The sequence below is a fragment of the Bos indicus x Bos taurus genome, chromosome 27 (assembly GCF_003369695.1).
Source record: "Bos indicus x Bos taurus breed Angus x Brahman F1 hybrid chromosome 27, Bos_hybrid_MaternalHap_v2.0, whole genome shotgun sequence".
Lineage (NCBI taxonomy): Eukaryota > Metazoa > Chordata > Mammalia > Artiodactyla > Bovidae > Bos > Bos indicus x Bos taurus.
The window spans coordinates 39798813-39813547 of record NC_040102.1 but is presented as its reverse complement, the minus strand read 5'-3'; the positions used below and the strand labels follow the sequence as shown (position 1 = coordinate 39813547).

Here is a 14735-nt window from a genome sequence, read left to right as displayed (position 1 = left end):
AGTGCCAGCTTCAGTCCCTTGCCAGTCCTGGAAGAAAGGGGCAGCAAGAGCAGATGTTTAGAAATTTGTCCAGCAATTTGACAGAGTAATTTTATGTCTAGAAGAAAAGCGTTTTTTTCCCTCTTTTTAACTTGTAGCTTGTGTTTTGAGCATCTTTTCTGAAATTCCTTTTTTCCTGGAGATTTCATTTTGTATCTTTTTCCCCCTCGAGATTTGCTTTTATTACTATCAATCTATGATGAAAAAAAAAAAAAAAGAAATAGTCCTTTACCATAGATAGTCTGAAAATCACTCATTTAAAGCAAAAGCCTTCCTCACCCCCAGCGCCACCCCGCCCCCCCCCCCGCGAAGTCTGCTGCTGATCGTGGTCCAGACACACCTGGAGGAGAGTTAGTGTGAAGGCAATCAAGACTTGGATGGCTTTTCTGCAAGGAAGGTGCCTCTAGCTTTGTTTGCCCGAGTGACAGCCGCCTCTGCGTGGCGGGGACGGAGAGGTTTAGCATATGAGCTAGAAGCTTCCGTCAGTGCAGGTATGGATCGGCTGTCTCCTTTGGCAGCCTGGAGAAGGCCCCTGAGCACCTCTGGTGCTGAGTCTGCTCTGGGCAGGGCCCCGTGGAGCCCAACATCCAACTCGCCGGAGCACAGAGCTTCCTGCTTGGCGGTTTCCTGACGGCTGGTCTGGCGCGCAGTTAGGCTGCTGTTGTTGGAGAGGCAGCCACCTTGAGCCAAAACTGAACAGGACAATAGGTAAGCAGGGGAATAAAGAAAAAGTGGTCCGGATGAGTCCTCAAAGGCTGCTTTTCCCCAAACTGAAATTGCCACAGGAGGGCTGGAGTGCCATTGTTTTATTGAATGACACCAGCCTCCACCCCCCCCACCCAGGGAAGTCTAAAAACTGCGTTCTTTGGCCTGCCTGACATCGCTGAATGAGCTAATACCCGACACGTTGTCTGCTGAGCCTGCAGAGTTTTTGAGCAAAAATTTTATCATTCCATAGACTGATTGTGCTTGCTCGGAATAAGGAACAGAATGTTTGAGGCCTCTCAAGGGCATTTGATGAATCTAACTCTCATTTAAAGGGACTAATAGATTATTGATTTAAGCAGGATGACAGGGAGCAGATCAATGGCCAGGCACTCTGTAGCTGTCTTAAACACCAGAACTGAAGGGAGCTGTGGGCTGCCCACCTGGCTTGTTCCCCACTGTCTTCATTGGGGTCGAAATAAACGGGGATCACGGGGAAGGGGAGCACTAATAAAAGTTGGCCAAAGTTATGTTTTTGCTGTGTTACCGAAAAAGCCAGAGAGTGCCTTGAAGTTCAGATCTGCTTTTATATTGATGCCATATCCTCGTTGTAATTCTGGAGCTCGTGATGGCTTGTTTGCTTAAAGCCAGCTTTGGCAGTCTCACGGCACCACTGAGATTCCCACGGAAGAAGTGAGAGACCAGCGTTTATCCAGTTTGAGGGGATGTTCGACTATATACAGTCAATTAATTCTTTACCACCGATGGGAAACTTTTTCCAAAGATCACTGTTTCTTGCTTCATAAAAGTCTTTTCTATTTATGTTTGTGTGGGGTGCACGCATGGCACGTGTAGGATTCACATTGCAAACCACAACAAAATCAATTCTTTCTTCCAAACAGCCTGGTCACCTCCTCTGGAAGACTCCCATGATTTTTCTGAGCTGAATAAGGCTTATATAGCCCTCTCTGATATGTTATTTATCCGTGGTTCCCAAACTGCTGCAATTTGGATTCACCTGGGAATATTTTTTAAAAAGCGCTGATGCCTGGCTCCCACTCCCAGGCATTCTGGCGTAATCGGTCATAGATACAGCCTAAGCATTAGGAAGTTTTAAAGCTCCCCAGGTAGTTCTAATATACAGCCAAGTTTGAGAACCACTGTATTATATTTCTAATTGTTAGTTTACTCTTCATTGGGCCAAACTTAAGGGATTACACCATGTACCGTCCGTAGCATATAACATACGCTTGGCATGTTACAGCCACTCAGGGAATTAAACAATTAAGCACATGAGCATCCGTTGTACAAATATGGGAAAGTTCATAGCACTGCGGGTGAAATCACCACAGCCTTAGAAGTCCACAGCATTCACTATTGATTGCTTCCAAATAGAACATTTTCATCTGTACAACTATTCAGAAAAAGTCTTCTGATGCAGTCTTTGGTTATAAGTGACTCCCCTCCCCTGGAAAGGCTTTTATGGGCGTTTTATAACATGTCTCAGGATTTTGAGGCCTCTCCCCTTTCAGGTGCTTTGGCAAAGTTGCGTGGGATTAGATCGCCTGCAGTTGTTTCCTCTCTTTGGGAGGGAGGGATGCTGGACGCTCTCAACACATGAATTCGAAGCAGCGTATTTATGGAAATTACACCCACTTCTAAAATTTAGGAGGCAGCTCTGACAGCTGAGTCCAGCCCTAACAAGACTCTATTTACAACTTTGCTAAACTGAGCCAGATTAGCTGTTCTACACGGGCCAGTGGGACGTTAAAACACACTCTCCCCACCCTGCAGGCAACTCAGGACCAACTGTGGTTGTGACGACCCAGCTTGGGCCCTGGAGGGGAACTAAAGACACACAGATAAAACCCATCAGAAACTTCTGGAAGGCGTTTATTGATAGCTAGGAGTATAAGTTGACACAGCCCCTCTGGAAATAACAAAATAACCATACCTTTCCAATTAATGATTCTACTTCTGAGAATTTATCCTAAGGACATAGTCAGAGATGTGCTGAGATTAGCTACAAAGATACTCATCATGATGGAATGTTTTGTGGGAAAGAGTATTTATTGACAAGGAAACAAACTCATGACACAGTAAGTTAAACAAAGTTGCAAACAGAATCTACAGTATAATTCAAATTTGTAAAATGAATGAAAAACATTTACATTCACGGTAAAATGTTTTGTAGGACAGATGCCGAGATAACAATAATTTTCTCCGAGTAAAAGGACTGTGGGTAATTCTGTATGGGTTTGTTTTCTTAGATTTTTTTTTTCCAGGGCTCCAGAAGCTTTTAATTTTTTAACTTCTCTGAAATCAGGCTGTCTCTCACAAGCACTCTTGGATCATAATTTAATTGGCAGTACTCTGTCTTTCTTAAATGATAATGTAGAATAACTATGCATTTTATAATCAAGGGTAACTCAGAATCAGTGACACCCAGTAATAACAACGGCAGTAGCGGCATCTTGGGTTTTTTAAAAATTGAAATATAGTTCATGGGCCAATATTGTATAAGTTACAGATGTACACTATAGTAATTCACAATTTTTAAAGTTTATGTTCCATTTATAGTTATAAAATATTGCCTCTATTCCCCATGTCGTATCCTTATTGTTGTTGTTGAGTTGCTAAGACATGTGCGATTCTTTGTGACCCCATGGACTGTACCCCTCCAGAGTTCCCTGTCCATGGGATTTCCCAGGCAAGAATCCTGGAGTGGGTTGCCATTTTCTTCTCCAGGGGATCTTTCCTAATCCTGAGATCAGACCCGCGTCTCCTGCGTTGCAGGTTGATTCTTTGCCACTGAGCCACCAGGGAATCTCCTCGTATCCTTGCAGCTTATTCTGTATTGTTTCCCTAGATTTTAGCAAACAGTGGTATATCATTTTGTACCGCTTTCTTGTTGATGCTGTTCTGACTCATTTGCTTTCAATGAAGCTGATTAGCTTAGTGTGAGGCATCCTTTTGCATCTGTAGCTTGATAGCTGATCTGATGAGCTTTTGTGACATCCTAAATGCGGACCTTCCTATGCAACACGTGCTGTGATTGTGCCAAGCTACCCAGGAAAGACTATCCTAGATTTATCTACTAGGCCTGTGCAGCTCTAATGAATTCATTCCAAGATTCTTCTGAATTATGAAAATACTATAATTATAGTTGATTCTCTTCCAAAGGGATAATTAATTACTTTTAAAGGAAGCAAATGAGTATTTGAAAGCTATTTGGTTTCTAATTTTACCATTTAACAACTTAGAGGGGCATTTGGGGCTTGGAATGAAGACAAAGAAGGAAAATTGGGAAAGCTCTTGTATTAATTCATTGAATATTTATCGATTACCCACCTATGATGTGCCAGAACCTCTTCTGGGCCTGGAGCAGAGTTATAAACATTTCATCTAAGTTCCTTGGTTTCCCCAGACCCATGCTTGTGGGGTAGCACAGGCAGAATATAAAATGGTGTGCACAGACATTCTAAATTTAGACACTAGTTGGGTTTTATAGAATATAAAATGAGATGCAGTGACCAGGAGTGGGAAGGGGCCTCTTATTTAGAAAAGCCATCTGTGAGGAGCTGACATTTGCTCTAAGATGTAGGAGAGAAGAGGCATGAGACATATGAAGGTCTCGGAATTTCCAGATATGGAGAATGCTTAGTGTGACACCCGTAAAACTGACACCGGAGCTTGGCCTGCTCGAGGGATGGAGCGGACACCAAGTGTTTAGAGGTCAGTCCAGGAGGAAACTCACTGCATCCGATGACATCACTAAGGCGCCGTATCAGGGGTAGCCTTCCTGAACACCTAGCAAGGAGTTTGCTGTCCTCGGTGACTGCTGGAGGGCTTTGGGCAGGTTCGGGAGAGGGTTGGTTTTAACTCTGGAGCACCTATCTGACTGTGTTTGCAGAATGGACCCGAGGCTAGAAGAGAGCAGGCCGGGAGGCCAGTGCAGAGCCTCCTGCAGCAGCTGAGGTGGGAGATGCTCGTGATCGCTAGGCTAGCCTGGTGCCAGGATCCCGGACAGGAATGGGTGAGCAGTACCTGTAGGGAGGAGGGCCGACTTGACTTGCTGAAAGTTGGGCTACAAGACAATCCGGTCAGTAGAATAGCTGGTCTGGGAGATAACGAACAGTGAAACGACTGGGAGTTAATACTCTGAGAAATATACTGAATGTTGTAAAGTGGTTGGACCTTGGGAGATTCTGGAATGTTATTTGACCACTTTCAGTCACTCTCTTCCCTACTTCCATCATCATTTATGAGCAGTTTTGCCTGTAATAGAAATAGAACCACGTCTTGCTTTGATTTGGAGCATAAATCTGGGGGGTGGGGATGGGAGAATACTGGGGGTTGAAGTTCTGCAGGTTTGTATTTCTCATGGATTTGGGATGGTTAGACAATGAGATGGGGGTCCCCTGTTGGTAAATCTAGAATAAAGAGCAGCATCAGTCTGAGCCATTATCAGTGCAGTGCCGTGCTCTTCAAGCATTACTTGTCCAGTCACCCAGCGGTTTGGTTCAGATGCAAATCTGACTCCAGGGTGGCTCAGTGGTCAAGAATCCACCTGCCAGTGCAGGAGACAGGAGATACAGGTTTGATCCCTGGGCTGAGAAGATCCCCTGGAGGAGGAAATGGCGACCCACTCCTGTATTCTTGCCTGGGAGACCCCATGGACAGAGGAGCCTGGTGGGCTACAGTCCAGGGGGTTGCAAAGAGTCGGGCACGACTGAGCACACACTGACCCCATGGGCTTGAGCTGAACCCTGATGACCACAGTTTCTAATCAGCTCTGTTGCAATGCTGATCTTCTGGTCCAAGGGGGACCCTGAATAGCAAACATCTCGCCCCCATTGCTCTTCGTCATGCTCAGCTCTGGCCCCGCCCTGAAGACCCTCCCCATTGTTGGGTGGCTGTCTGGGGCATTTTCTTCCTTTGCCCTAAGGAGACTTACTTTTGGTTAAGTTACTGCAGGGTCAAGAAGGTCATCCCTGAGACTGTTAAATATACTGGAAGCTGGTGGAACAAGAGTTGAAAGAGCCCTGGGTGTGCGGTGTGAACATCTGACTGTGTCCTGGCTCCACCACGGCCCTGTTGGTTTTGAATGAGTCACTGCGCTCCTCTGAGTTTCTGTTTCTCTTGAGGCTAAATCGGTGATAACACGACCTCCCTCCCGGTGCGGAAGTGTTCTGCCAATGAGAGAGACACGCAGGATTGCTTTGTGAACTGCAAAGACCCACGTTAGCGGTAGATACCCCTGTAGTGCCCACCCTGACAGCTGGCCTTGGGGGCCTGTCCTGGCAATGTTGTAGCTGAACTGGGGACGGAGGCCTGTGAACCCGCTGGGGGAAAGTCATGAACTGAAACATCTTTTCTCCCTTTTCTCCCCCTCCGCATCTCTGCCACAGCGATTGAGACCCAGAGCACCAGCTCCGAGGAACTGGTCCCAAGCCCCCCGTCTCCGCTTCCGCCGCCCCGCGTGTACAAGCCCTGTTTCGTCTGCCAGGACAAGTCGTCCGGGTACCACTATGGGGTCAGCGCCTGCGAGGGGTGTAAGGTGAGTGCCAGCTCCAGGTCTGGGACGCCTTGACATCTATCCCAGCCTCTCCCATCAGTCTGGTGGTCTGGGCTGTGTTTGATGGTTTCATTTCTTCCTTATATAGCTCATTAGTTAAAAATGCAGAAACTTCTCCAGCTGACTGATGGAAGCCAAATGTTCCAGGGCCCTTAAAATAACCCATAGCAGTTCTTTTCAGGTAACAAGAGCCTTTTGAAGGCGTCCTGAAAAGCATCACCCTATTTCTCTTTAGAACACGCCGTCTGGTGTCTTTGTAGTTTTATTTTATTTTTAAATATGACTGACAGTCCCCTGAATCAACTTGCAGAGAATCCAAGGTTGAAATTGGGATTTATCTTCTGGCTGTTTCCTCAGCCCTGTGGCCTTTGAATTACAGTTTGATTTTCAGCCTGTAGGGACTCGCTACTGTGTGTGGGTCATAAATTCAGGGGAGCTGGATTTAAAATTCCAGCCTACGGAGTCGTGGAGGCTGAACATGTGTCAGAGACTCTATGGCTGCTTTGAATCAAACTAGACAGTCGTAATCGAGTCCAACAGGCTTAATTGAGTGAAAGAGCTTCTTACTTTTTTTTGAAGAGAGAGGAAAAACAAAGAATGACTTCATAGGCAGATCCAACTCACCCACAGACAGTCTTTCAAAGGCTTTGTGTCTGTCTTGAAGCCCTTCGCTAGATACATGGCTTAATTTCTATTCTCGCCGGTGGCAGTTCAGGTGTGTTGTTTAATGTGGAAAATTACAGCCCCCCACCCCCCCCACTCCCCACCCCACAGCCCCCCGGGTGTTCCAGGGCATTTTGTCTTTGGCTGATGAGGGTGGGTACTTACTGTGTGCTCGGGGTCTGTGACAAACCATCCTGAAACGGCGTGGCTTTGAGACCACAGCCTTTTCTTTGGTTTGCAACTCATGGGCCAGTGCTCTCGGCCAAGTTCCTCTGGGGGGTCCGCGTGGTCCTGGCCGTGCTCCACGTGGACTGGATCAGCTGCAGGTTAGCCGGCTGGCTCTGCTTCTGAGGGTGCTGTCCATTGTGGGATGGGGGCCTCTTTTCCCGATGGGCTGGCCCCAGTTATTCCCACGGGCAGGGTTCCAGAAGAGGGCACCAGGCTGTTCAAAGCCTCCAGAGACCCAGAGGTGGCAGGCTCTGGCCCCTGACACGTTCTGGTGTTGGCCAGAGCAGGTCAGAAGCCCAGCCTATCAACTCAAGGGGTGGGGACATAAACTCAACCTCTCAGCCCAAGGAGTGGCGAAGACAAGATGAGAGGTGGGAACACAGGGGAAGGACCGATCGGGTCTTTGTGTGTTGCGTCTGCCACGCTGTGTGTCTGCTGGCCTGGGAACACGATGAGGGGGACCCGGGACCCTCACCACAGCTGTGACTCACCCACAGCCGGCCGCCAGAAGAGCCGCGTGAGCAAACACCCAAGCGTCAGCCCCGCAAAGAGATTAGGTGACTTTTCCTTCCTTCTCAAGTCATTTGAATAAGCATGTATTCTTTACAGGGTGAGGCCCACTTAGGGAAATTCATTACAGCCTGAGGGACATCTCTTTCTCTGGGATCACGTTGGCGTGAAAGTAAGGCCACTTCCTCCAGTAGCCTTAGATAGGGTGGGCAACGCAGTGAGCCTGGGGGCCAGCTGGCAGCTGGGTGGAAAGTGAAGCTTTTGTGCCCTCGAAGTACTGCTCAATATCTGTAACCCCTCGCAGAACCTACTGAAATTTACCCTGAGATTTGGGAAAGGTTCACAGAACCCCAGTTCCTTCTGTCCGTGTGTTGTGCAATGCATAAATACATCATTTTCTAGTGCGCATTTGAAAGTTAAATGCAAGGACACTCCTTTATTTCAAAAAACTTTGTCATCTTAGGTCCAGCAGCCTTCATGAGGGCTGTTGTAACTCCACTCACCTGCTCCCTTTCTGCCCTGGGAAAATAAATGAAGCAGCGTGTCTGCTTTTGCCAGATCCCAGGCCCTGCCCACGTGTTAAGCTGTTTCACAATCTCTGAAGGACAAGCTGTTTTAATCAGCTCTTAGTCAGCTAGTTCTCTGACCTCCTGCACAGGATTCTGACTCTTTTTAGGAAAAACCCCAACAGAAACAAGACCGGGACCAGTACAAGCAACTTTGATGAGCTTGGAAAAGCTATTCAGAGTCCTGCTGGGGTATATCTTTTCAGTAAAGAACAGTAAGCCCAAAAAGGTCAGGTGAGCTGGCCAGCCAGTTGTCCAGCTTAAGGATTAAGCCCACCATAGCTTTGGACTATGGGTGGGTCTCTGATAGCGTGGGCCGCCTTGCCCCCTGGTTGCTGAGAAAGACTGGTCTGCATTTTGGCTTGCTGGGAAGATATAGTGACAAAATTCATAGAACTGAAAAGCTTAAGAAGCCAAAAGTATGATGTAATCACCAAAGAAAAAAATATAGATCTCTAAAAAATGAAATATAACTTTTGTTTTCATTTTAAAAATGACCAGTACAGTGCAGACTTTATTGTATTTAAAAAAAAAAAAAAAAAAAAAACATTAAAATAACCAGTGTTCTACCCTGGGAGAGAAACCCCTGTTAAACCTGTTTTTCTATTAGTTATATGCACATTGTCATTATTATTATCATTTATTTTTACCAGAATAGAATTTTATATTGTACACTGGTTTTGACTTTCTTTTTAAATTTAATAATCTTTCATGACCAAAATGTAAGCAACTGCATAGTTTATAAGGCTGTACCATTAATGTAGTGGTTTATGGCACGTCACAATTTATTTAATGAATCCCCTATTGTACAACTGAGGTGTTCCTGGTGTTTCTCTACTATAAATAATGCTTTGGTAAATAGCCCTCTTGTTTATCTCTGATAACTTACTTAGGATAAATTAGTAGAGGTGGAATTTCTAGGTCAGTGGCTCTGTAGATTTTTAAGGCTTGACCAAATTGCTAAAATGCCTTCTAAAAGACGTTTATCGGTGTAAGCTCTGTTAGTCTGATAGAGTTAATATTATTGAAGACTATTAGGACTCTCTCCCTTGTAATAATAAGGTAATGAGTCAAGAAACAACTTCTCAAACAAACCACAATCTGGTTGTTTATAACGGGCCCCATGCCTGGTGCCGTTTCGGGCTACCAGCAGATCGATGCCTTGGCCCCCTGCTGACCTGTAAGAGCGGGCTCACCCTTTGCCTGGAGATCAAAGATCGCAGCTCTAGACTGGAAGTCCTTGCTCTAAAGTAGGATTCCCAAAGAGAACCCAATTTATATCTTTAAGAAGGAATATCCACAGTGACTCCTGCCTGACGTGACCAGGGTGACCTTATTGACTATTGTTTTGGGGAGAGAACCTCTGTCTCCCTAGGGACCAGGTGGCAGTATCGGTCTCAGAAGCTGATGAGCGGGCCGTGGGCTACCTCTGGGAATGGTCAGCAGCTGTGGGTTGACGCGGCATCACCATGGCAACATAACCACTAGCTGTCCCACAGGGATGTCCCGTTTAGGGGATTTCCAGCTAAGCGTTGGCAAATTTTTACAGGAGACAAAGGGTGCATAAAATGAACATGCAGCGTAGTTAGCTGAGAAGGGGTAACAGTATAAAGTTGTAAAGCTGAGTTTCAGCTGTCTTTAAGAAACAGTTGCGTTGCTCATAGCTAGAATTTGTGTAAAGTTTTGACCTTTATCATATTTTATATTTCCATATTTGTAGCTTTCAAAGGGTGTGGGATCTGCAGTGAGAATACCAGGATTTGACTCCTAGCTAGGCCGTTTTCTAGTTTTCTGACCTTGGGCAAGCATCTTTAATTCTCTCTGTCTCTTTTCTCAGTTGGAAAAACAGAGCTAATCAGATCACCACCTTGTAATACTGTTGTGAATGTAAAATGAGTTACTATGGAGCATGTACTTGGCACATCGTAAGCGGTATATATGCGTAGTTATTCTTTTGTACTGTCGTTAACGTATTACGGTGACTTTTGCACACAGTACGGTAACATCGGTTAAAATCTTAGTATTCTTTCTTGTAATGTTCTTTCAGAAATTCCCTGTTCCCTTGTACACAAGGAGACACTGCCTCTTTCCTTCAAGACTTAGGTTAAGACCTAGCCAGTGCTTGGAACCTCCACTGATTATGCTAGGACAGGGGTTGGCACATTGATTCTGTAAAGAGGAGACAGTAAATATTTTAGGCTTCAGAGGCCATATGGTTTCTGTTACAGCTACTCAACTCGGCCATTGTTGTGTTAAAGGACCCACAGACAGTATGTACATGAATAGGCTTGGCTGTGTTCCAATAAAACTTTATTTACAAAAACAGGCAGCAGACCATGTTTAGCCCTTGGGCCTAGTTTTCTGATCTCTGCGAAAGTAGACAGTGATACATCGTATCTTGTGTGTGTACTTAGTCGCTCAGTCGTGTCTGACTTTATAACTCTGTGGACTGCAGCCCACCAGGCTCCTCTGCCCATGGGATTCTCTAGGCAAGAATACTGGAGTGGGTTGCCATGCACTCCTCCAAGGGATCTTCCCAACCCAGGGATTGAATCCCTGTTTCTTGTGTCTCCTGCATTGGCAGGCAGGTTCTGTACCACTAGCGCCACCTGGGAAGTCCATCCAGTTTCTAAAACTCAGAAGCTGATGGCCCGAAGCATTCATGATAGGTGGCATCAGCTCTCTCTGGTGGACTGTGGGGCTAGGACAGCTGCATCCCTCTCCTGCCTGCCCGGTGTCCATGGCAACAGCTTCAGGACCACTCTCCCTATCTGTTCCTCCACCCCTCATCCTCACTCAGCTCCCACCTCCTTATCACCCAGAGCCAGAGATGAGCAGTTTCCTTATAAGTCAGCTACTTCCAGAAACACCTGGTTTACTTTGGAGACGTTTATGGGATATATTTTATAATCTATTGTTGTTGTTCAGTCACTCAGTCGTCTCCAGCTCTTTACGACCCCGTGGACTGTAGCAGGGTGGGCTTGCCTGTCCTTCACTATCTTTCGGAGTTTGCTCAAAGTCATGTCCATTGAGCCGGTGATGTCATCCAACCATCTCATCCTCTGCCGCCCCCTTCTCCTCCTCCCCTCAATCTTTCCCAGCATCAGGGTCTTTTCCAATGAGTTGGCTCTTCACATCAGTGCATCAAAGTATTAGAGCTTCAGCTTCAATATCAGTTCTTCCAGTGCATACTCAGTGCTGATTTCCTTTGGGATTAACTGGTTTGGTCTCGTCTCAAGGGACTCTCAAGAGTCTTCTGTAGCACCACAATTAGAAAGCATCAATTCTTCAGCGTTCAGCCTTCTTTATGGTCCAACTCTCAGCATCTGTACATGACTCCTGGAAAAACCGTAGCTTTGATTATACAGACCTTTGTCGGCAAAGTAATGTCTCTGCTTTTTAATATGCTGTCTAGGTTTGTCATAGCTTTTCTTCAAGGAGTAAGTGTCTGGATTTCATGGATGCACTCACCATCCACAGTGATTATGGAGCCCAGTAAAATAAAGTCTGCCACTGTTTCCATTGTTTATCTATTTGCCATGAAGGGATAGGGACAGGTGGCATAATCTAATTTATTAAATGCTGAGTTTTAAGTGAGCCTTTTCACTCTCCTCTTTCACCTTTATCAAGAAGCTCTTTAGTTCCTTCTCACTTTCTGCCATTAGACTGGTATCATCTACATATTGATATTTCTCCCAGCAATCTTGATTCCAGCTTGTGCTTCATCCAGTCTGATGATGTGATGTACTCTGCAGAGAAGTTGAATAAGCTGGGTGACAACATGCAGCCTTGATGTACTCCTTTCCCAGTTGTGCACCAGTCCAACAACAGGACTGGTTCTTAACCTGCATACAGGTTTCTCAGGAAACAGGTAAGGTGGTTTGGTATTCCCATCTCTTGAAGAATTTTCCACAGTTTGTTGTGATCTACACAGTTAAAGGCTTTAGCGTAGTCAGTGAAGCAGAATTAGATGTTTTGCTGGAATTCTCTGGCTTTTTTGATGATCCAGCGTTTGTTGGCAGTTTGATCTCTGGTTCCTCTGCCTTATCGGAATCCAGCTTGTACATCTGGAAGTTCTTAGTTCACACAGTGTTGAAGTGAAGCTTGAAGGTTTTTGAGTGTTACTTTGCTAGCGTGTGAGATGAGTGCAACTGTGTGGTAGTTTGAACATTCATTGGCACTGCCCTTCTTTGGGATTGGAATGAAAACTGACCTTTTCCAGTCCTGTGGCCACTGCTGAGTTTTCCTAATTTGCTGGCATATCGAGTGCAGCACTTTCACAGCATCATCTTTTAGGATTTGACATAGCTCAACTGGAATTCCATCCCCTCCACCGGATTTGTTCCTAGTGGTGCTTCCTAAAGCCCACTTGACTTCACACTCCAGGATGTATGACTCTAGGTGAGTGACTACACTGCTGTGGTTATCCGGGTCTTTAAGGCCCTTTTTTGTGTAGTTCTTCTGTGTATTCTTGCTCCCTCCTCTTCTTCTGCTTCTGTTAGGTCCTTGCCATTCCTGTCCTTTATTGTGCCCATCTTTGCATGAACTCTTCCCTTGTTATTTCCAGTTTTCTTGAAGAGATCTCTAGTCTTTCCCATTCTATTGTTTTCCTCAATTTTTTTGCATCGTTCACTGAGGAAGGCTTTCTTATCTCTCCTTGCTGTTGTCTGGAACTCTGCATTCATTTGGGTGGATCTTTCCCTGCTCCTTTGCCTTTCGCTCCTCTTCTTTCTCAGCTATTTGTAAGGCCTCCTCAGACAGCCACTTTGCCTTCTTGCATTTCCGTTTCTCGTGGATACTTTTGGTCACCGCCTCCTGTACAGTGTTACGAACCGCCACCTGTAGTTGTTCAGGCAGGCATTCTGTTACTAGATCTAGTCCCTTGGTCTTTTGTATCAGTTAACTTCTCCTGCCTAATGAAAAGCCTTAATGCTTTTGCCTTAAAACAAAAGACATTTCTAACTGGTTACGATTCTCTGCAGGTCTTCTTGTCTAGGCTGGCTTGGCTTGGGCCAGCTGATGCTACACGGTCAGGACCTTGACAGCCTGACTGGCTCCTCCCCCGTGAGCCTAGCCTGCCCTCCTTCATGTGGTGTGGACAGGCTCCCATCAGTAAGACAAGACAACACCAGTGTGCACACCTCTGGCTACGTCACATTTGCTAGTGTCCCTCCCACTGCCCCAGTGTGGTTATGCCAGCATTCAACGGATGGAGAGATGGACACCACCCCTTATGGGGAAAAGTGGCCAAATCACTCACTCAGCAAAAGATGAGGGTGCCGGAGCTGATGCGTGATCACACACCTCCTTCTATTGTGCCCTAGTGTCGTGTGGAATTAGTCTCCCAAAACTGTATTCCAGAGTCGCTGTGCTGGGCGCCACAGATACAGAGTGAGCATGACAGACGGGTTCCTCCTGGAACAGGGACACAGGCAGGCAGACAGTTTGGAGTTGGAAGAAAGCGTGGTCTGGTAAAGATGAGTGGAGTGGAACCTGGGTCGACGGAAGATCGGGGCTTCCCAGGTGGCCCGAGTGGTCAAGCATCTGCCTGCCAGCGCAGGAGACCTGAGAGCCGCGGGTTCGATCCCTGGGTCGGGAAGATCCCCCGGAGAAGACAATGGCAATCCACTCCAGTATTCTTGCCTGGAAAATCCCATGGATGGAGGAGCCTGGCAGGCTGTAATCCATGGGGTCACAAAGAGTTGGACACGACTGAAGCAGCTCAGCATGCACGCGGGTGAGAGCTCGGGGTTGAGAAGGAGTCAACTGTGTAATGGGGATGGTATTTTAGGTCAGAAACTGAACTTGGACTCTAGGGTCCTTTCTTCCTTGCTTTGTTGTGCCCCTTAACCTCTCTCGGCTTCAATAGGTGTGTGAAATCCACACGTTTGAACCCCATCCTACGCCAGAGGGCAAATACTGCGACAGTGAGCCCAGTTGGTGCACTGATTTCTTGTTAGGCGTAGCTTGTATGGTGTGGGGGTCCCTGGTGTCTACAAGTCCAGGGTGAGTGGAGGGCAGGGAAGAACCTGTGTTTGCTGGACTCCTTCTCTTCAGCAGGCCTGGGAGCATCTTATGCTCCCGTTTTGGTTAATTCTCATGAGAGCCCTGCGGCAGGTGGGCTGTATGACCACCGTGGAAACAGAGGAGAAAACTGAGGCTCAGAGAGGTTAAGGAACATGGCCAAGGTCACACAGCTGGACCTCAACCCTCGCCTGTTTGGAAAATACCCGACTGCCTCAGCCACATCGAACCAGAGGATAGGAAGCCGTGCTGTGTTCCGTTCCAGAGTGTGGGGTTTCGTGGGGGCAACAAATTAAAAAAACAGGGGGGTGCATACATCAAAAGAGAACAACCCTGTCATCTTGGTCATCTCATAAAAGAAATGGCACTTTATTAAGAAGTAAAAGAAGAAAGGGCTTACAAGGCAGTCTTCTCCAAGGAGG

General features: G+C 46.5%; 1 protein-coding gene across 6 annotated transcripts in view; it reads left to right on the top strand.

Annotated features, from left to right (window-relative positions):
* RARB (retinoic acid receptor beta) overlaps window positions 1–14735 on the top strand; it is an 888683-nt gene that overhangs the window by 732029 nt on the left and 141919 nt on the right. For 4 of the 6 annotated variants that reach the window (XM_027529802.1, XM_027529803.1, XM_027529807.1 and 1 more), the window contains one exon: window positions 6156–6304. The exons of 1 other annotated variant lie outside the window; for it this stretch is intronic. In XM_027529802.1, coding sequence (XP_027385603.1) covers window positions 6156–6304 — 149 coding nt within the window. Of the gene's footprint in view, window positions 1–632; window positions 748–6155; window positions 6305–14735 lie in introns of those variants that run through there. One more of the 6 variants, XM_027529806.1, reaches the window with a different exon arrangement.